The sequence below is a fragment of the Spermophilus citellus genome (assembly GCF_964194105.1).
Source record: "Spermophilus citellus genome assembly, chromosome: 8".
Taxonomy (NCBI): Eukaryota; Metazoa; Chordata; class Mammalia; order Rodentia; family Sciuridae; genus Spermophilus; species Spermophilus citellus.
The window spans coordinates 32,373,910-32,397,067 of NC_138189.1; the positions used below are offsets into that span (position 1 = coordinate 32,373,910).

At 36.8% G+C, this 23,158-nt stretch overlaps 2 protein-coding genes across 3 annotated transcripts in view; one reads left to right on the forward strand and one right to left on the reverse strand.

The window, feature by feature from the left end:
• Positions 1–3,818: 3,818 nt before the first annotated feature.
• On the reverse strand, positions 3,819–4,522 carry LOC308655033 (short coiled-coil protein). Its single transcript, XM_081304806.1, has one exon. It carries the CDS (start codon positions 4,446–4,448, stop codon positions 4,200–4,202), a length of 249 nt encoding a protein of 82 aa, XP_081160932.1. The 5' UTR covers positions 4,449–4,522; the 3' UTR covers positions 3,819–4,199.
• Positions 4,523–7,762: 3,240 nt separating this feature from the next.
• The window catches only part of NSUN7 (NOP2/Sun RNA methyltransferase family member 7), a gene marked incomplete at both ends in the record, with an annotated part of 35,148 nt that continues 19,752 nt past the window's right edge, over positions 7,763–23,158 (forward strand). For both annotated transcript variants that reach the window (XM_081304552.1, XM_081304553.1), the window contains 6 exons: positions 7,763–8,075; positions 12,003–12,061; positions 12,424–12,554; positions 20,107–20,259; positions 20,723–20,906; positions 22,376–22,586. In XM_081304552.1, the coding sequence (XP_081160678.1) occupies positions 7,763–8,075; positions 12,003–12,061; positions 12,424–12,554; positions 20,107–20,259; positions 20,723–20,906; positions 22,376–22,586 (1,051 nt within the window). The remainder of the gene's footprint in view (positions 8,076–12,002; positions 12,062–12,423; positions 12,555–20,106; positions 20,260–20,722; positions 20,907–22,375; positions 22,587–23,158) is intronic.

Below are 23,158 nucleotides of genomic sequence, written 5' to 3' on the forward strand. Positions count from 1 at the left end.
GTCAAGTGCCCTAGCATTGAGCCCCAGCCCCTGAATGACCACTTTGTTCAATTTTTGTCATAAGGAAGAACTGCTTGGACAATGGTAAGAAACTGTCAGGTGAGGCCTGGAAATAAAGGAGACAGCAATTTCATAGAGTCAAGACTTGGAACCATAACTCAGGAACCTTCATCTCAGGGACCTTCTGCCATTCCTACCATACCCTCCACCACCCTCTGTCTCTAAACTCTATCTCCAGCTTCCCGAAAAACATAATCAACCATGCTGGTTAAGTCCATTGTTTGTGGCATGGGTAGCGTGTTTGGGAGGTATGTGCGCAAGGTAAACAATATCTCAGAACAACTCAAAGTGCACAGAATCAGATGTAAACATTGTGACATACAAACTACAATTTTATTTGTCCAATATTAACGTAAGATCAAGAAATTTTCATCAAAATAGAAAACAAGAACAAAGACATATCGTAAGCACCTTGTATATCTTACTGACATTGACATTTTAATTGGCACCATCTTTACTAGACTGGTATCAGGCATGAGTTTATTAATTCATGTGTTCACGTACCTTTAATGATATTTGGGAAATTTCTTCCCCCCTCTCTTTTATTCCTCCTTGCTCCCTTCATTAAGGCCTCAACATGAAGAGCTTTTCTGTACCACATCAAGTCAAGTATGTCTCCAAAACACATTTGTCGCACTATGCCTGTGCTAGCTGGGGCTGCATTGTTGCTCGGCAACCTAAAACATTTATTTCTGTTTTCTTGATTTCCTATCAGTTTCCTCAATTAACTGCCAATGCTTTTCAGTCTCTTCAAACCTGTCTCCACTCACTTTTTTTTCCTCAGTAAATAGATCACAGACTTTAACACATCAGGCAATAACTAAAAGGAGTGAAGAGACTTGCCTGGTATTAATTTGTGACAATTTTTAGGACTAGAAACCTCTAGTCAGACTCTAATTTAAAAATTCCCACTACCTCAGGGCCATGTGAGTGGACTGAATTCATTTGTGACACGAGATTTTTCTAAATTCTTTTTCGACAGTTCTGAGTGTCATGCATTTCCTCCCTCTTGTTTCAGAGGAAGCCCTGTTCCTCTGAGTAAGTCCTGCCAGTGTTTCCCAGAAGGTGAGGCCAGCACCTCTGAAGGCGTGGCAGATGACCTAAGTGGCACACAGATCTGGTATTGAATGATGTTTAATCACTCAGTGAGAACACTGCTTTATTCCATGCTCTTTCAGTCTCTGACAAGGACAGAGGCTTGTATCAATGTTTAATGCCTCTCCACCAACAACCGTCGCCTTCTTCAACAAAGAGCAGTGGACATGCTGGGAAGCTTGGTGCAATCTTTTCTAGCCAGAATTTAATAGTATTGTTTCACTTACTTTCCTTTATGGCAAATGATGCTGATTTTCCAGTGTTACTTTTTTCTTTAAGTAAAATAATAAATTTGATTGAAAAATAAAATATTGCTAAATAACATAAGTGGGGAAAATAATCTAAATAGCAGTATATGAATGACAAGGAAAAAAACAGGAAGGTAGTGCTTGAATGATCAATCCTGGGCATTACCACATTGGCAGAATTTATTATAAATAGTTGTCTACTGCAATCTTGTTTCTTCTAAACTTCAAAGGACAACCTATGGTCTACCTCAGTCTTCTGTTTCAAATTAAAGAAGTTTTTTTTTTTTTTCTTCCTCTGCAAGTGGTTATAGCTTCTTTGGCTAATATTTTGGGTTAAAGAACCCACATGATATTTTGATTTTCCCAAAGGGATCTTTGCCTTGCCAACTTTTCATTTCCTTTTCAAGCTGTTTAGGACAAGTTTCTTTAAGGCAGGGCAGAAGGACAGTTGAATAAAGCTTCCCTTTACTGTATGCATAGCGTTCTTCCACAACAGCTCATTTGGTATCAGAGGATGACGTTCACCTACCTACATAATGCTTTCTTGGGTGACTTAGTTTGTTTTCCGTTGCTATAACAAAATACCTGAGGTTGGGTAATTTTTAAACAAAAGAAGTTTATTTTGGCTTACAATCCTGCAGTCTGGGGAATCCAAGTGCACATCACCAGCATTTGTTCAGCTTCTGGTGAAGGCCTCATTTTGTGTCAACTCATGGCAGAGAAATCAAAGGGGAAACAGGCAGGTAAAGAAGAGATGCACACGTAAAGAAGAGTGTGTGTGTGGGGGGTGCCAGGTTCACTTTATAACTACCTGCTCTAGTAATAATTACGTATTCCTAAGGGAATGACAATAATCCCTTCATGAGGGTAGAGATCTTATGACCAAATTACCTTTTAAAGGTCCCATAACCTCTCAACATTATGTTGGTACCAAACCTCAAGATGAATTTTAGTAGGGACAAACCACATTGAAATCACAGGGTATATATACCTTCTTCTTGATCATCTTTCTTCCCTGATGCTCTGAGGATGGGATATTTCAGTATATCTGATCATCAGTCCCAGTGCACCTTGCCAATGAGACTCTGAGAATCCTTATGCAAATTGGGTTCTCCATGGCCTAACCTAAAGTTTCAAGTTAAATATAGTTTAAGTCCCACAGTAGAACACTAGATAACTTTAGAAATTAAAAACAAAAACAAAAACCCCAAAAACAAAAAACGAGGAAAAGGGGTGTTGCAAAGGAAATCAGCCACACAGTTTCTAAAAAGCAATAATTAGAAATTTAGTCTTGAGGTTTAAGACCATGAGTTAAAATTCTTTATATTTAATGTTTTTTATTTATTTAATTTTTTTTCTGAAATAGCTTTTTATTAAACAGCAAAGCAGAACTGTAACACAATTTTAAATATCTGTAAATTAGGTCACAAAAGGGATGCAAAATCTTTGCAGTTTAATTATATATTCATACAGCTAAAGTCACATATCAAATCTTACACTAATACATAAGATTATTTCATGATTAAAAGTAGTCCAAATCTAATAATCATAAGCTATATTAGTGGGTCTCTTTTCCTATTATCTTAATATTATTTCCAATACTGATTCCCTTACCAAATAAACTAAAAACTAAATTTAAAAAAATTTTAAAGAATGCCTAAACCTCTGCAAACTAAATGGCAGAATTTACAGAAAATTCTGGGAGAATAAGTGAGCTAAAATACTAAGATTAAAATTACCATTATTGTACATGTATACTCTACCATGTGTTCATGATTCTGTTCCTAATAAACTCTCAATTTTGCAAGAGTTGATCTATTGAGTAAATGTCCTTGAGACCAAATGATAACTGGTCTCCCTATGTAGCTTACATAAAGTTATTCAAACTTAATGCACTTTCATATCTATCTTTTGTCCGCCAAAAGTCTATTCTGCCAGAGAGAACACAAATTTGGAGTGAAAGCATTTGGAGTAGTATTTACCAAGTTCTTTCCTGCCCATTTCTATTTTTTCTCAAGATAGATCTATCTTGAACGTACATACATGACCAGAACTCCTATCTTTTCAGGTCCTAAGTGGGTTATTTTGTGCAAAAGGAAGTTTTAAACAAGTCTTCCCAGTATGAGACCATTTTTATAGTTTCAGTCCATCTTTAATTGCTTAAAGAGAAACCATCTATCCTATCTTATTATTAAATACCACACAGGACAAGCCCTAGCTAAGACAGTTTCTTATTTTGGTTAAGTTTCAACAATTAGAGTCATGTTACTCTCATCAGTGATTAACTATTAAAATTACTTTTACAAATGTGAAATCTTTTTTTTTTTTTTTTCCTTAGGGGAAGGGAAGTGGGAAGGAAGAGGCAAATAGAGAAGAGGCACAAGATGGTGGACAGGGTACATAAAGCTGTGCATTCAGTACATGATTTTGGTCAGTTTTTCACAACATGGTGGTTATTTTTGTATATATTTTACTAAGCCTATATAATAAAAGACAGTGCTAAACCTATATATCAAAGCAAATTTGATAAAACATTCATCTTCAAGTCTTATAAATATATGCAGTTCTAATTATAAAGTCTCTACAATACATTTGCACATTTTCATAGACTAACATAATACACAAACACTCTTGTTATGCAGTTAATTTTGCCTAGATCTGCCATTATCTTCATAAATATTCAATGAAGCCACAAACAAAGGTACTGAAACTTTTGAAATCTATCCAAGTTTTAAAGGAAAAAAAAAAAAAAACTGGTCAGCAGCAATTCCTTAAAACAGAAGGGAAACCAATCCCTTACTTTCTTTTGCTTTTTGTGTCAGTTGTTTGAAAAACACTAGAAGCAGACATGAGGTTTTCTATATATTGTCCAAGAACTTGGTTTTCTGACTTTAGCTTCAGATTTTCTTCTTTAACTGCATCTACTCTTGCAGAGAGATCTTCAAGTGTGTGTTGAAGTTCCAACACTTGATTAATAAGTCGTGTTTTTTCTTCAAGTTCCACCTGATTTTCAGCATCAACTGCATCCATGTCAGCACTCATCATCTTGGGTAAAAAACTTTTAGATTTTCAATGTAAAATTCTTGATGAATGATCTTCCTTTTGAGGCGCTGGAACGGGGTGGGATCAGGAGGATGTCTCAGGCCGGGACACCTGGACCAACTGACACGGGCAGCTCTGCCCTCTTTGCCCGTTTTTTATTTTTATTATAAATTTTTTGTAATTATAGATTTCAGTGGAACTGGATACAGTTTTCTATGTCCAGATCAAATGGAAGCAAGTGAGCAAGTGTATTTTGAATATCTACACGGGTAATATATCCTAGGGCTCTGAGTCAGATTCAAGGAATGTTAATTTACAAATGTTTCAAATACTCTAACTCCTGGGGAAAGAAAATCACTCTTTTGATTCTTTTGGCAAAAGGCCCAGTATCTAATTTCTAATTTTTTATACCATCTCTGATTTAATGTTCTTACCATATTACAGAATGTGACTCAAACAAAGACCACATTTTTTACTATGCCATTTTCATAACAGTTGAATCCATACACTTATCTCTATGGTTACTTTTTTACAGTGTATACTGAAATTTAATATGTTCTCCTCTGGCTCTCCCCTCTAATACATTAAGTTGATAATGAGGCCATAACCCAGGAGTGAGAAGTAAGGAAGCAAAATTATGAACACAATTAAAATAAACAGTGACCATGGATTTACTAACTCCCAACTGTTTGCCTAAGTTCTACTTTGGGTGTGGATTCTTTTATTACATCTTGTTTTCACTATAGTGAAGGGTCACTACATTAAACTACTTATATGAGAAGACAAGCTTGTCAGATTATATTTTGTAAGACTATAATATTTAAAAATTTATAACTCGTCTCACATTTTCTACAGACTGTACTGTGTGATGCATGATAAAATGCCTCATGACCTCCAAGATACCTCCCGTATTTTTAATCTTCTGTGAAAAAGTAATATTTTGCTGTTCCTGGAAATAAAAAGATATGTAATAGAAACAAGAAGATAATAAAGATCTAATGAAATATTTTAGAGTGTGTATGTTGTGTGCAGATGGCAGAAGGAGGGCAATACAGAAATATACACAAATGTTTGTAAATGAAAATTGAAGGATACCAAAATACAAGTATATTCATCCATTAATTTCTTAAAGTCAAGGTCCTTGATTATTTCTGTATATTCACTTTTCATTCCCAGTGCTGAACACAAAAACAGGCACACAGTAATAAGTTATTGTATACTTATTAAATGAATGAATACATATATGCATGAAGACATTTTATGGGAACACAGAAAACACTTGACATCCTGGAAATGATGGAAGTGGGTGAATTGGTGAAAGAAGAGGTCAGGGAGTAAAGGTCTGTAGGAAATACTGTTAATTTTCCCCATTATCCATTTTTTTTTTTTTTTTAGTAAAGTTCCTGATAGTTAGCTGGACACATTTCCCAGCTTCCTTTGCAGCTAGTATGCCATGTAACTACATTCTGGCCAATGGTATGCAAGCAAAAGTAATGTGTGCACCTTTCAGGTTGTGCCATTGAAGGGCATGGACATGCCCTCTCGTACCCTTTCATCCCCCTTTATTACTGGCTGAAAAGGGCTTGGGGATTCACCATTTTAGACTCAGCCGACAAGGGCAAATCCCTTAGAGGCAAGGCAATCCCAAGTGGGACTTTGGGTCCCTGACAACTTTGTGGAGGAGTATCACCAGTCCATCAGGACTTCGTGTGAGAAACAAACTTCTGTTTTAAGCCCACGATTATTTTAGATCTGTCTCAGCGGCTAAATTTGTATCCTAACAAATGCAAGCTTCAGGAAAGGCTGCCACAGAAGTGGCGCTGGCGCTGAGTTCACCAGGTAGACCTAGCGGGGAGGGGTTTCAAGTCTGAGGGGCGTGTGTGCAGAGATGGAAGTTGGGGAGCTGGCTTAAGGGTGGCAAGCAATGACGATGGAAAGCGAGGCAAGGGTCAGATACCAGAAGACCTGTCCTGCCTCTCTCAAAGGTTTTACCCTGTTGTCAAGAAGCTACCGCACAGCAGGAGTGTAGGAGGATGGAAGATTCAAATACAACTCACATGCAAAAAAATCGGGTTTCTAGGAGAGGGAAAAGAAATTCACAGAGGCCAAAAGACTTTTCCAAGTTAGTGACAGAGGTGGAATAACCAGACGAGAGTTTTTCGAACTGTGGTCTTCGAGCTGATTATATCAGAATCACCTGGGTTACCTGAGGAAAATGCAAATTCCCGGGTCCTTCCCCGGAACTACGGATTCTAACCACACATCTCTGGGGATGGTTTCTAGCAATTTCCACTTTTAACGAAACTTCAAGGGGTGAGAGTTGACAACCACGGAACCACAGCAGACTACTTTGAAATAGCTCTTTTAAGTGTTCATAAATACGACAGAGCGTGAGCACTCGAGCCACGCGAGATACACGGGGCCGAGCAGGTGCCCACTCCGCTCACAAGACGAAGAGCCACTTACCCGGCGAGAGGCGCCACCGGCCAAATCCCGCGGGAATAGCCTGAGCGCGGCGCCCGCCCATTCCCGTTGCCATGGAGACCGCGCTCAGGACCAGTCGACCTCAGGAGCGTGGGGAGGCCGAGTCCTCTGCCGCCTGCGCCCGCCGGTCCAGCGGTGCTGCGCTCGTCCCTCTCCGCCGCCGCGTCCGCGAAGGTAGCCGCACGAGGCCGGGCCAGGACCAGAGCCGCGCCCCCTTTCGAGGAGCCCGATTGCGCCCAGCGTTGGAGGCCGTGTCCCCCCTACCCGAACCTGGACGGTGGGAGTGGCTGCATTTGAACTAAACGGTCTTCGCGGGTAGCTGCCGCTGCAGACGCCACCGCTTCAGCCCCGAGCTCCCGAGGGCCTGTTGCCGACACCAGCCTCAGTGCCCAAAGTGCAGGGGCGGCCGCGTCTCTGTCCCCAAAGCTCTGGGAAACATCCGCCCTCGGGGTAAGGGCGGATTTGTGGGAGCCGGGGATCAGCGCCTGCCGGGCCGCAGTTGCGGTCACTGGGGCCCCCTGTCCCCACCCTGGCCACGGTAAAAGTCTCTTGGGAAACGGCTCTCCATCTCTCTTCTCCTTTCTGAGTGCTGGAAGTTTCTCTTGGGGCTCGTCTGACTCACAGGATGGGATGCTTGGACCGGCCAGTGAATGCCACCTTGTAGTCTTTGACGCCACAACCAAGGGGCCGTCCAGAGAGGTGCTGCAGAAATAGTGATTGACGAGATAACCTTTTCTTTCCACAGAGACGATGCTTAAGATACAAGGAAAACCATTTCCCGGAACATCTTAATTGTCATTGAAGCTTGAGCTAACGACAGCCAAGGGGCAAACATGTTGAACTCCGCAAGTGAACTGGAGTTTTCGGACGAAAACAATGTCGAGGAGATCTCCCAATTCGTTTCCCTGGAAGTGTCAGGTGGCACAGTATCCACCCAAAGAAGTTCGATTATTGTACCCGAAAAAACGGGCTACCCGGACTCCGTGTACGTTTTGGCGGCGAACATTTTTCAGGGTATTCGAGTGGAAAAGTCGTCAGATAAAATCTTAATAAAGTACGGGAATGAACCCCTGCCGTCCTTGCCCGAGTTTGAGGATGAATCCGTACAGCGTTTGTCCTATGAGCTGGCTTTCAGTACCCTGAAGTGTGAGTAGTAACAGTCTTGAAGATCAGCACTAGAATAAAACGATAAGGAGAGAATCTGTGAAATGCAGTCCCTCAAACGCATCAGATTTTTTTTTTTTTTTTTTTTTTTTTTTTTTTTACCCATGTGCACATCGTTGGTTAATTGCAAACGTCAAGGAATTAAGGAAGCTGCAGTGGAACTAGCTCCTTATTTTTCTCAGTACCTAGCCAAGTGCCCTGTCCTTAGATTTACTGCAAGGTCATTAAAATGAGCTGGAGGCTGGGGTTGTGGCTCAGTGATAGAGCGATTGCCTGGCATGTGTGAGGCACTAGGTTCGATTCTTAGTAGTACATATAAATAAATAAAAAATAAAGGTTCATTGACAACTAAAGAAAAATATTTAAAAAATAAATAAAATGAACTGGAAACGATTCTGTTAGGGAGAACAAGAGCCTCCTTGAGTGTCTTTCCATTCCCTGTATGTACATCTTATATATTAGTTTATGAGCTTGCATAAACATAAAACCATTAAGAGAATGTTGGAAAAAACATGAAATAAAACGAAAAGGTGCAATATTTTAAAAATGAATATCACCATTAACCCTAATTAAGATGATTCCACTTTTTAAAAATGTCTTTATTTTTACGTGGTGTTGGGGTTCAAACCCAGGGCGTTGCCCATGCTAGGCAAGCGCCCTACCTCTGAGCTACAACCCCAGCCTAGATGATTCCATTTTTAGCAGATAGCTTTAATTTTGGGAGCCCAGCTTCAGTGTAATTTCCCTCTCTGCCTCCAGGGTTCCAGTCCCAATGTTTCAGATTCTCTCCACTGTGGTTGTTAATTATCAACTTCTGAGTGTGGAGCTGACTCTAGGAAAATACCAGATATTATTACTAAGAGGAAATCTGTCAAAAGGTCTGGAGTCTTTTGTTTGTGTACTAGTTGTAACCATAAATGTTATACTCGTTTGTAAATTGCATGTAGGTCCAAAAATAATTTCCCTAAATGTTTGGGAGTACTGGCAGCCTAACTAAACTGATGAGCATATGGCTTCTCAAAGACACCTTGAAGAGGTATGAAATTTGTAAACTCACATTTGGCTTATATATTTTATGTTCAGAGAGTCATGATTTAAGAAAAACAAAACAGGATTTCATCCCTAAGGTCTTACAGGAACAGTAAAGTTCTAGAAGTTATTGTATAAACTAGAGAGTCCCTTTCATTTATGAGTTTGTGAATGGGTGATTAGATCTCATTACCATCATTTTTGGAGAAAGTTTTAGGAGAAGGAAAACCAAAATCTCTAAATTATACAAATATTAAGTGTATCCCTTTAGTTGTGTTTTATGCTTTTCAGTTGTATTGTTTGTGTCTTTGTGGATGTCCTTTTTTTTTTTTTGCATAAACTCTTTCAAGCAAGTAGAATTTTTATCTGATTAACCTTTTAGAGTTTTAAAGGCCTCATTATGATTTTTTTTAAAAAAAATAAAAACTAGTTCTATTTTTACCAGATAACCACAAGGTCAGTTTTCTGCTAAACAAGGTAGAATAATTACTAATGAAGAGAAACCTGTTCCTATTGTTTGACTTCTGTAAGAGTACTAGCAGCTAATTTGTTTATTTTTCAAAGAATCTCTGTATGCTTCAAGTAATAATAGATATTAAAAAGAAAAACTGGTGAAATGATTTCTTAAGAGATGTATGAACAACCAATAAAAGGAAATGAAGACAAAAACAACTTAAGGAGAGAGAGAGAGAGGTCCCCGAAATTGCTGATCTTTTCCCTGGCTAATCTTTCTTTGAGTTTTCTAGGTGTATGTAGTAATGGGTCAACTTTTACTCCTAGGAACTGACTGTGATATTAATCTGATCATTTGGGAATCACACATATTCTGTCATTTTGGGAAGTATATAAATTGAAAAACATAGTAAATGCTTAACACATGGTTTGGTTCTAACTTTTGTGTATTAGTAATTGTCGCAGAGGGTTATCCAGGCTACCCTCAGGTTCAATAATTCCCTAACAGAATTCATAGAGCCTAGCAGAGCTTTTATACTCAAGGTTACAGTTTCTTACAGCAAAAGGACATGGATTAGAATCAGTAGCCAGGAAAGTATGTAGGACAGAGTCCAGGAGCAGATAGATGCAAGTGTCCTGTTGTTCTTTCTCAATGGAGTCTTATTGACAAGTGCTTAATTCTCTTGATAATGATATATGACAACAAGAATGAAGTATTGCCAACCTGGGAAGTTCACCTGAGTCTTGCCATGTAGGATTTTTATTGAGGGTCAGTCTTATAGAGTGCCCATGTCGCCGCCCTTAGTTACTCAACTAATAGTGTCTACTATGGGACTCAAAGCCCCAGATAAAGAAAGACACAAAGGCAAGAGATTTCAGAGACACAAAATTGGTTCACAAGTACTAGGATGTAAAACTATGAACTTCATTTTCCTTATAAGTGAAATGGGAACATTACCTTGTACAATATATATCCATAATTGATGGCTAAAATATGGATAATGATTCACAAAAGATTTCCTTTGAAAATTGGAGTCTATATTCCCAAACTAGTATTCTTTCTAGTTTTCCCATCTCCCAAATAAAGGTTTAAATTCAGCTTACCTCACATGTAACAGGTTTTCCATAAATGTTGAACAAATTGAAGATGGCCTTGCTTTTTGTTCAGCTGACTAAAGCATCACACACACACACACACACACACACACACACAAGTGAACTGCATATAATATGTAAGTATAGTTTAAGTAATTATATCACAAAAGAACATTCATGTACTGTAGAAGTTTTAAAATATATCATATCCACTTTTGTGCATGCCTGTAATCCCAGCAGTTCAGAAGGCTGAGGCAGGAGGATTCCAAGTTCAAAGCCAGCCTCAGGAAAGGTGAGGCGCTAAGCAACTCAGTGAGAGCCTTTCTCTGAATAAAATACAAAATATACTGGGGATGTGGCTCAGTGGTCTAGTGCTCCTGAGTTCAATCCCTGGTACCAAAAAGGGGAAAAAAATCCCACTTTTTTCCATGTAGTACCTTTGCAATAATCATTCTATTCTCTCTATCTGGCCTACTGTCTCTCCAACCCTGCCCCCCAAATCTTTACATGACAATTCCTTGTCACTTAAGTCTTAAATTAGATATCATATCATCATCTTCACTAGTGAGTTCTCCAAATATTTAAGTTGGAAATAATGCCATTCTAACCAAACTATTGGAGAGAATAGAGGATGAGGGAATGCCTCCCACTAATTTTATAAGACTAGTATAACCTTGAAACACTGTCAAGGATGTTACAAGGAAAGAAAATTTGAAACCTCATAAACATAAATATAGGACAAAAATTCTAAATAAAATATTAGCAAAAAATAGGAATACTTAAAAAGAATAAGAGAAGGGTTGTTTAACATTATTAATTGTATCTTTTTATGTCTTTCAAAAGACAAATTGCAAGGTTGAAATTCCTTTATGACTACTTTGATTATTCAGAGAGTGCTTCTTTGACTATGATTCTATGTGAAGCCTGGGCCATTAGGGCCCAGGATTCATAAAGATTATAAATATTTTATCATGTCATTTTAATTTAAGTCTTCATTAAGAATGCAAATACACTTTGGATATGAAAGTAAATTTACCTTATGGCATTATTTAAAGTATATTTTGAGGGCTGGGGATGTGGCTCAAGCGGTAGCGCGCTCGCCTGGCATGCGTGCGACCCGGGTTCGATCCTCAGCACCACATACCAACAAAGATGTCGTGTCCGCCGAGAACTAAAAAATAAATATTAAAAATTCTCTCTCTCTCTCTCTCTCTCTCTCTCCCCCTCTCTCACTCTCTCTTTAAAAAAAAAAAATAAAGTATATTTTGACTCCAAAGTTTTCATTTTTAGCCTTGGTATCTTTGGTAAACAGGCATTTCCCTTGTCTTGCAGATCAAGATATTTTGGAAACTATGTTAATCGACAGCTATATCTTCCCAAGTACCACAATAGTAAGTAGACAACTTTTAGAATCAGTTTATGTCATGATTATTCTTAATTATTAAAAAGCTTTCATATTTAAATAATAGCTAGTTTGCTTAATGTTGAGACTGCTTCAAACTACAGGTTCTTTTCTGCTTCTAGTTTGGACCCTTTCCTTTTCATTTTAATGAAAGTACAAAAAAAATTTTTTTTTGGAAATTTTTTCTACTGGATTTATTTTCTATTTTGAAGACCTTCCCTATTTTCAAGTCTAACCAGACTTTGTAAATATTGTCACATTCCTGCTCTGTTATGAAAAATAATGGACTGTAAAATGTTGCTATTAGATTTTGTTTGTATACTTTTCTTTTTGTGTGTTTCCTCTTGGTAGCCAGATCATTTGAGCAGTCTTATTATTGTGATGCTGTATGATTTTCAAGATAGAAAATTTCAAAATCGTGTTCTTTCTGATAATGAAGAGTCCATATTGGAAGTTCAAGAAGTAGAGAACCTTCTTAACAGGTAAGTTATAAGTAAAAATGGCTTAATATTTAAAATAAAAATCATTGTTTTTACTGGCAAAACTGTATGCAGTATAGTGTGTGTGTGTGTGTGTGTGTGTGTGTGTGTGTGAAAATTTTATGGAGATGAAATATGCAAGTTTAAAAATTTCTTGAGTTCCTTTATAAACAATTTTGAATAGATTATCCTGTTAAAAATCAAAATGTTTAGAAACCTTGAATTATAAGATTCAATGTATTAACATGTGAGAATCTTTAAAAATTCTTAGTTTTTGGCATGTACATAATTCAGACTTCATCTGAAGCAGCTATTACTTTTTTCCTTAGTTTTACTTTCATGTCTTGAGAGCTTGTTTGGAGGTTCTAGCAGGGGAGCTCAGCTAGTCTGTATACCCTTGAATGAAGACCACTCCTCCTCTATCAGGGAAGGTCATCCTCTTTGACCAAGCACACAGCTTTGCAGCTTCGGGTGGGATGCACATGGAGTGGTGAGGGAGCAAGGGGACTCCCACCTAGCCAGCCAGATCAGCTAAAATCAACCTGGGCCATCAGTGGGGTGACAGATGTCACAGCCAGTTCATCCTCACATCCATCTTATTTACATGTCTTTAAAAACAAAATCTAATATGCATCAAAAGTGAAAGTCTGATGTGGACAAGAACATACCATTTTGCCAAACAGAAAAAATAAATCTGTTTTTCTAAGAACAAACTAACGGGATTTAAATCTTTTCCTTTTTATCTTAAATATCAACACATGCCTACCATGAAGATAATAAATGCCTACCTCAAAGGGTTGTTAGGAGAACTAATTAATTAATACATGTAAAGTGCTCAGGATAGAACCAGACACGTAATAATGGTCAATAAGTGATATGTTGTTCTTTTCTTTTTTTAAATATATATTAAATATATTATATATTTTTTATTTTAAAGTACTTATTTCTATTAAGTACTTTAAAATACAAGGTTGGAATATTTCTAATCATTGACAAGCTCAGCAAGATGAATTTTTTCTCCCTGTTGTCATTTATTCATATCAATGTGGTAGTTGTTATAGTAGAAGGAAAATGAGGGGAAAGCCTCAAGAAATTAAAATTTGTTTAATCTTGTATGTTGTCAAGACCATACTGAAGTTGTGTTTATGAGTTTTGGCAAAGGTCTGTATAGTTAAGTGTCTTTGAATATATGTTCTTGTTTTTCTAGTCTCTGTTTCACTTATTTCCACTCTAGTCTTTATTATTTTCTTCTTTCTGCTTGCTTGAATTTAGTTTACTCTTCTTTTTCTAGTTTCTTAGGGTGGAAAGTTAGGTTATAGATTTAATACCTTCTTTTTTAATATAGGCATTTATAGATATAAATTCCTTCTGGTTGTATTCCATAAGTATAGTACATTCTGTTTTCATTTTTATTAATTTAAAAGTATTTCCTGGTTTCCCTTGTGATTCCTTTGTGCCCAGTTGGCTATTTGGGAGTGCCTCATTTAACTTCCATGTATCTGTTAACTTCCCAACTTTCTTCCCCACCCCTCCTCCTCCTCCTCCTCCTTCTTCTTCTGTGTGTATGTTGGAGAGAGGTATTTTGTTTTGTTTGGGTTTTTTTGTTTGGTTGGTTTGGTTTGGTTTGATTTGGTGGTACTGGAGATTGAACTGAGGGGACTCTACCAGTGAGCAACATCCCCACCCCTTTTTAAAGTTTTTTATTTAAAAAGCCAGTCTTGCTAAGTTGCATAACTTAGACTTGAACCTTTGCTCTTCTTGCCTCAGCCTCCAAGTGACTGGAATTGAGACATGTACCACCACACCTGGCTTCATATATATATGAAGGTGGAAAAAATATATATATATATATATAAAACCAGGGATTGAACCTAGTGGGATACTTAATCACCTAGCCACATCCCTAGTCCCTTTTTATATTTTATTTAGTGACAGGGTCTTGCTGAGTTGCTTAAGGCCTCACTAAATTGCTGAGGCCAGCTTTGAACTCACGATCCTCCTGCCTCAGCCTCCTGAGTTGGGATTACAGGCATGTATCACCATGCCCAGCATGGCTTTAAGTGCCCAGAATCAATAATGGAGTAGGTCAAGTTGCAGTGCCACAAACTAAGGCACTACTCAACATTTTACAAGCCTCTGGTTAATTTTCATAGTTCTGAAAAAAAATTATTGATAATTTTCATTGGTTGTACTAGGTTTTTTTATGTTTAAAATTCATTTGTTCTTTTTAGGACACTTTCCTGGCTATCTTGACAGTCTCAGAGGAGCTAATGAGAGCTGAGGTTAGGCTGAGTTAGCTAGGAAAGCCACAGGCTCTAGCCAAGTAAGAAAGACCAGACTGATTTCATCAATAGTAGACTTTAGCTGAGGAAGCTAGTGAGGCAGGTAGGAGTTGGACAGGCCAAGGGGATGTCTTGGTAGGCCAGAGGAATCAGATTGTGTGACTGTGTAGGGATTCCTAATTTCCCAGTTTTCTCCCTTTCCCCATAATACTCACTGCCCTCCTCTGGTCTGGTAGATTACATTGGTGTCAGCACAGTGGGTTTTCCCCAAAATTAATCAGTCCCATTATATTATTATTATGCTCCATTCATTATATGCAGTATTTTGTAATTGAATTACTGAGACTAGTAGAGCAGTGATGGGAAAAATATACATACAAAGAGTTACAGTATTTTAATTCAGAGTTCTAGCTTTCAAGTAATAGAAACCACCTTCAGTTAGCTTGAGGGAAAATGGAAAATGTTCTTATAGATACTTGGATCGTGTTCTTTTTTTAATATTATTTTTTAGTGGTAGTTGGACACAATACCCTTATTTTTATTTATTTTTATGTGGTGCTGAGGATTGAACCCAGGACCTCGCATGTGTGAGTGAGTGCTCCACCTCTGAGCCACAACCCCAGTCCCTTGAATTGTGTTCTTACAGATAGAATTCAAAGACTCAGGAAGAGACTGAAGTCAGGAACTGGAAAGATGTTAGGACTTTATTTTTGCTTTTTTTTTTTAAAAAAAAAAATCAGGATTGAACCTGTGTGTGCTTAACCACAACCCCAGCTCTTTTTAAATTTTTTATTTAGAGACTGGTCTCACTAAATTGCTTAGGGCCTCACTAAATTGCTGAGGCTGGCTTTGAACTTGTTACCCTCCTGCCTCAGCCTCCTGCTGGGATTACAGGTATACGCCACTGTATCCAGCTGCTTCTTTGTCTCTTTATCTTTTTGTCTCTTGTTTCCTAGTATCTGCTTCATTCTCTTTTTTTCTGCACCTTTGTCTTCTCTGCTTCTCTGGTCTATGCAGAAAAGTCCCCTACTGTTTTACCCCCATACCTGAACTTATATGTGATAGTCTTATGCTAGTTTCTTAGTGGAGACATACTTACCATTTCTATATCCCAATTCTAAATCCCATGAGTAGGGCTGGGGTATGGCTCAGAGCACTTGCCTAGGATGCATGAGGCCCTAGGTTAAATCCCTAGCATGGTAAAACAAATACAACAACAAATTTACCAATCTAAATTCCCATGAGAGGAATTTTGATTGGCTCAATATGGGTCAGGTGCCTTCTTTTGGACCAATCCTCCATAGCCAATTCCCAACTGCAAACAATATGTAGGTGCCAACCTCTGAAGATCTTCTGGGGTTCTAGGGTGGGTACTGTTGGGAAGTAGAATCACGCAAACTTCAAAGTATATTTTAGTATATATCTAGTGATAGGATAAAGGTTCATTTTAAAAGGTGTTAGAAGAAATAATTATTGAGAAATTGAATGAGAATGATTTCCTCCTTAGGAAAATTGTGTTTGTTGTTGTCTCTCCCAGGGATCCTTGTGTTTTTTCACACTAATACTTCTCTATACCAAATTGTACCTTTTCTTCATTTATTCACAGCTTCAGAGATGCAATTTAAGATGACACCTATCATCATTTTTTGACATACACAAAGGTCTTTAAGAACTCATTCCTTGTATAAAATTCATTTTTATTTTTGGGTACCAGGGACTGAACTCAGAGGCACTTGCCCACCGAACCACATCCCCAGCTCTATTTTGTATTTTATTAAGAGACAGAGTCTCACTGAGTTGCTTAGCACCTCACTTTTGCTGATGCTGACTTTGATCACAATCTTCCTGTCTTAGCTTTCTGAGCTGCTGGGATTTTTAGTACTATATGATAAATTAAGGAGAAAGGGAGAAGGGGAGGAGGATGGGAGGGAAAAGGGCCAGGAAGAGGAGGAGATCATGAACTGAAATAGATTTCCATGCATGTGTGAGTTTGTTGGAAAGAATCTAACTACTGTGTTTAGCTATGAAGCGCTAATAAAAAATTATAGCTCATGAAAAAGAGAGAGAGAGAGATACTGCTGCTTCTTGCTCCCTATGCCTTCCCACCTGCTTAAACTCTTCTTCTGCCAAATAATTTGTTGAACTTTCATGGGCTGGAATTGGGGTGAAATAGGCAACAGAAGAATAGAGTGGCAGTGGGGAAGGATCTAGTGACTCCATCCTCTCCAAACTATTCAGCCTGAAATCTTCTATGTTACAATGAAGTTACCATCAACCTAGCTATCATCCTTGATTCTCCTTTCCTCCCTTCCATTGGCCCTACCATATCTAATGCATGAAGTCCTGCAACTCAAGTTCAAAAATGTTGAATCTGTTCACTTACTTCTCTTTCCAAAACGATGCCACCAAAATCTATCACTTAGACTATTATGACAGCTTCCTCATAGGTTTTCCTGCCTATAACTATTTACTACTACTATTACTATTACTTTATCACAATCCATTCCACATGGCAGGTAGGGTGATATTTTAAAAATGTAATTATATGATCATGATAGAGTATCCTGAATCAGACTTTTCCGCCCACTGTAAGCAACTAGAAAACTGGATAAAATATATTAGGTAAAAGTTTTGGATATTACACAAGAAACAGCCTGGAAACTTGATCCTGAGATGACAAAAACAAATGAATTGAGCCTTAGAATAATCTTGGCTTCATACCTGGGGTACTTTCCAAACTGCAATGCAGGAAATTAAAAAAAAAAAATAACCATTGATATTTTTTCTTCTATACTGTTGAACAGTAAGGTAAATTATATCAAATGACTTATGGGTATTAAAACAACCATGCAGATAAATCATATTTGCTCAATTATATTCATTTTCTTATTTTTCCTATAATTGCCTATAATGCCTCTTAAACACTGCTTATGGGTTTTATCTCTCATATTCCAGTCCTTCTTTGGAAACTCTTTACCTATTTCACTTACTTAGTGAAGATTCTGAAACAGATGCCTGTGTTATCAGGGTGAGCAGCACCCTGACAGAGCAGGTTCCTGCTCAGGAGGTGTGAGCCGCCTGGAAAAGTAAAAAGTCTGAAATAATAGTAAGAAATAAAGACAAAGCCAGAAATTAGATATAAAAAGAGGAGTGTCTGATGGGTCTTCTGGCCCTGATAGGAGCTGGAACTGAACAACGAAAAAAAGGCCCTGGTTCTTTAAGGGGGAGTATACCAAAGGCTGGGATAAGGTTTCAGCAGGAGGAGCCTATTTTTCCCCTTTATTAAATTATTTATTTATTCTAATTTGTTTTACATGATGGCGGAATGCAGTTTATTTCATATTACACATGTAGAGCACAATTTTTCAAGCCATTGGTTGTACTCAAAGTGTTTTCACACCATTTGTGTCTTCATACATGTTACTTAGGGTAATGATGTCTAACTCCTTTCACCTTCATTCCTACCCCCTTGCCCCCTCGCCCCCTCGAAGAGTTGGTTAAAGTTATAACACTATTATTAAGGTTATTCTTATTATATGTTATTATTATTATATTATCCTCATTTACCATGACAAGTACTTTCTGTTCTGTAGCTAATGGATTTAAGATTTAAACAAGAATTATATAATTATAATTTAACATTTAGAAATGAAGCTCTGACTCTGTATGCATAGGGATACTGGTAAAAGAGGAATATGGGCAACTCTGTGATAACACACAAATTGAATTAATAGCATTTATTATTGTAAATTTGAACTAAGTAGGTATTTAGAAATATTGTTTTATCAAAAATACTCTGTAATCAAACATTTCATGGTGTGCAATATAGAATAGTAACTTACTTTCTTTTTTAAAAAATTTTAATTTATATATGATAGTGGAATGCATTATAATTCTTATTACACATATAGAACACAATTTTTCATATCTCTGGTTGTATACATAGTATATTCACACCAATTCATATCTTCATACCTGTACTTTGGATAATAATGATCATCACATTCCACCATCATTAATAACCCCATGCCCCCTCCCTTCCCTCCAACCTTGTAACTCACTTTCTTTATATTAGTTTATTCTTTGATGTGTATTAATGTACTATGTCATTTTTTAGGTCCCCTACTGTGACATTTAGACATAGGACTAGACAAGTCTATTTTATTGTAGCCTAAAAGGTTTAACGGTTGATGACCCTTCCTGTTCTCCCTAAGTGCCCCATGTTCTTTTTCTCATAACTACACATGCATTCTCACATAAATACTTTTATGGGTGAGAAGTTCTCGTGCTGTTGAGATATATGAAGTTTAAATAAGGGAGAGTGCAGCCATAAGGAAAATAAAGTAGTATTTAACAGTTGGTGCTGAAATAAAACTGAGCTCCTCACTTACTACCCTTGTCCTGCCTCCCAGTCTCTGAAGCAAATTAGCTGGACCTGACACCAATTCTTGAGAATGTCCATTTCTTTCTGTACCACACATCAAGTTCATGACAACTGTGACATCTCTTCCTCATTTCTTCAAGGTTATAGTTGAGGTTAATTTTGGTTAGAGTCCTACCATGAAAGTGCTAGGAATATGTGTTCTCATTTATGAAACATTTATTGGGTCTTCATGGTGATATTAACCAGTTCTTGTTTTTCTTTTCCGTTATTTGGAATTTTGAGGCATGTGATATTCAGAACTGGACAGGATTTGATACAGATTCATAAAATTTCTTTACTCTTCTCAAGATTATATTATTGCCATCTATGATAATAACAACTAATCTCTAGCAAGTGCTTGCTATGGGCTAGGCACTGTGCTAAATATTTTGTACACTTGGTTGGTAATGACTATATTAATAGTGAAGTAAGTTGACCATCCTTTCAGATAAGAAAACTAAGGCCAAAGAAGATTAGGTAATATTCCTGAATATCAGGTAACATTCCTGAGGTCACATAGCTGTTAAGTGATAAAACCTGGATTTAACTTCAGATTTTTCTGACTCTACATCCTTTTCACTAAATAATATTTGTTTTTCAACTAACAATAGATATAAATATTCGAGGAATGCACAACTATACAGGGGCAGCAAAAACAGAAAAAGGAAAAAGATTATTGTATTTCTATTATCACACTTGACAAATTTTTATTTTAGACTTTAACCATTTGAAGTGAAATTATAGATGAATTGGTTAAAGTTCTGAAAGTAATTTGTTAATATTTCTAATGGGGAATGGATAGTCTTGTCTCAAATGCAGTGGTCAACAAAAATTGATTTTCTGTTTCTAGTTTTAAGACAAAATTGGCTGCAGCATTGGCAAGATGTCGAATCAAACATGATGCCCTTTCAATTTATCATATTCTGCCAGAAATAGTTAGGAAACAGGAACTAAGGGCCTCTACTCTGCCACTTTATGCTTGGATAAATACTTGTAAAATCAGGTAAGAGTTTTAATCAAATTCTTTATTCATACTTCAAGTCGCCAACCTTTTAAAAAAATGTGATAAGGGGCTGGGGTCGTAGCTCAATGGTAGAGCGCCTGCCTCTCGTGTGTGAGGCACTGGGTTCGATCCTCAGCACCACATAAAAATAAATAAAGATACTGTGTCCATCTACAACTAAAAAAAATTTTTTTTAAATTATGGTAAGAAATATTACCTTTTTAAGGGTGAAGGGGTACATCCAGGGGAATGATTAGAGAATCATAGTTTAATTCCAGAGCTTATCACCAAATTACCAAAGGTGATTATATAAATATGTTAACTTTTGTTTTCTAATTATCTTTTAGCTTATTATTGGTTAAAATTGTGAGTTTTACTAGATGCAATATATGTAGTAATATTTTTCTTTGTTGCTGAAAAAAAGTATTAATGTTAAATATATCTTAATGTTGTATACTTACAGTCCTGAAGAAGTTTTTATTAATTTGAAGAAAAGAGGCTATAATGAAGTCAAATCTGTATGTCATATTGATGATAAAGTCTTTGCTGTGGACCAACATTGCTATGATGTCTTAATATTTCCATCTCATCTAAAAAAAGATCTTATAAATATAGATCTTTTCAAAGATTATAAACTTATTTTTCAGGTAAAGTATTATTTACTTTCATTGTAATTTTCAACAATGATACTTAGTCAAAGAATATCTCTACCTAAAAATAATACCTTACTGTTTATATTTTTTATAGATTACCAGGGAGGTTATAAGGCCTCATTGTCACCTTGAATAAAATTAATAACTCCATAGTCAGTGTTCCTATTATGTTTGTCATCTTAGTCTCACATGAAGTTGTAAAGAACGTATTCTCCTCTCAAGACTCATAAATGAGATTACTGACAACTGAAAGATGCACTTTTTTTTTCTTCTAAGATTTGAAAGAAGCTTTTTTCTTTTTTTCTTCTTCTAAGAAAAGATTTGAGAAAAGCTACAATGAGATCTTTTCTTTCTTCCAATTCTGGGGAAAATATTAGGCCATCCTGCATATAAAAAACAAATCATGTATCATGTTGTGCTCTCTTTAATTTAGTGTCATAGATTTGATTTGTAAGAGGTACATAATTGATATGAATACAGGCAGAGAATGTGAGGTATACTGTGGTTTCAATGAAATGAAATAATTAGGTGAAATTCATTTTTATATTCTTCGACTCCAATTCTTGACTCAAATTAGACTTCTAAGGTGAATTCCTGGGCAGAATCTCCTTATCAAGAATTAAGGCCAAGGACTGGGGATTTAGCTCAGTTGGTAGAGCACTTGCCTCGCATGCATAAGGCCCTGGGTTACATTCCCCAGCACCACAAAAATGAACAAACAAAAAACCTGAGGTCGGGCTGGGGATGTGGCTCAAGCGGTAGCGTGCTCGCCTGGCGTGCGTGCGGCCCGGGTTCGATCCTCAGCACCACATACCAACAAAGATGTTGTGTCCGCGGAGAACTAAAAAATAAATATTAAAAATTCTCTCTATTCTCTCTCTCTCTCTCTCTCTCTCTCTCTCTCTCTCTCTCTCTCTCTCTCTCTCCTCTCTCACTCTCTCACTCTCTTTAAAAAACAAAACAAAAACAAAACAAAACAAAAAAAAACCTGAGGTCAACAGCAGAAGCTAGTTCATCAAATCGTAATATTTCATAATATTTTCAAACTTCATAATTTTAATCTCTGTGAGCTAGTAGTAGTTTAGGTGACAATATAATGGGGAAGAAAAAATGGCAATAACCAGAGAATGTGTTTTCATGAAGTGGTAAGAATGGGAGCTAAGACAAGACATTTCTAATCTATTAATTATATTTTAGAGATTTTAGCATTGTCTTTTATACAAAAAAATCAAATGATAGTCATTACTTAGGCTAAATGAATTTAAGGTCTTTGTTATAAATATATTTATCAGATATATTTGTTAACTTTTTATTTAGACATATATAATGATATTTTAATCTAAAAAGGACGAGGTAGCTCTTCAATATTCCTACTAAGTATTTTCTTTTATCTAAAACAAAAAGAAGTCAGCTTATATTTCAGTCATACTCTTTGAAATTCTCATCATACTATTATTTTGTAGGATAAATCTCGAAGTCTTGCTGTTCATTCTGTAAAGTCTTTAATAAATTTGGATGATGACGTCTTAATGGTCAACACAGGTTCATGGTACACAGTTGCCCATATGTCAGTCCTAACAAATGATAATAATTCAAAAATATTTGTTTGTGGAGTAAACTCACAAGAGAAGGATCCTGACTTAAACAACCTTTTCAAAAAAATGGGATGTAAAAGTACGTACAAATGTGTATTGTTTGGTGATTATTGTTCTACAGGATTTTAAAGACATTAAAAATGTTCGAATTAATTTATTTTTTGTAATGTAAAATCTCCATACTCTATACTCTTAAAATTCTCACTCATCTATATTGCATCAGCTGTTATTTTTTAATGTTTTTTAAAGGTATTTATTTTTTAGTTGTAATTGGACACAATACCTTTATTTCACTTATTTATTTTTATGTGGTGCTGAGGATCGAACCCAGTTCTCGTATGTGCAAGGCAATCGCTCTACCACTGAGCCGCAGCCACAGCCCTATTTTTTTTTTTTTTTAGAGAGAGAGAGAGAGAGAGAGAGAGAGAGAGAGAGAGAGAATTTTAATATTTATTTTTTAGTTTTCAGCAAACACAACATCTTTGTTTGTATGTGGTGCTGAGGATTGAACCCGGGCCGCACGCATGCCAGGCGAGCGTGCTACAGCTTGAGCCACATCCCCAGCCCCAGCCCTATTTTTTAATGTTGATTTAACAACTGTAGGTTAAAGTAATTAATATCTTGGTCCTTTGGAACAGTGTTTGATATTTA

Excerpts from the sequence above, each read along its gene's own strand:
- LOC308655033 (XM_081304806.1), bottom strand. The coding sequence starts at position 4,448 with ATGATGAGTGCTGACATGGATGCAGTTGATGCTGAAAATCAGGTGGAA.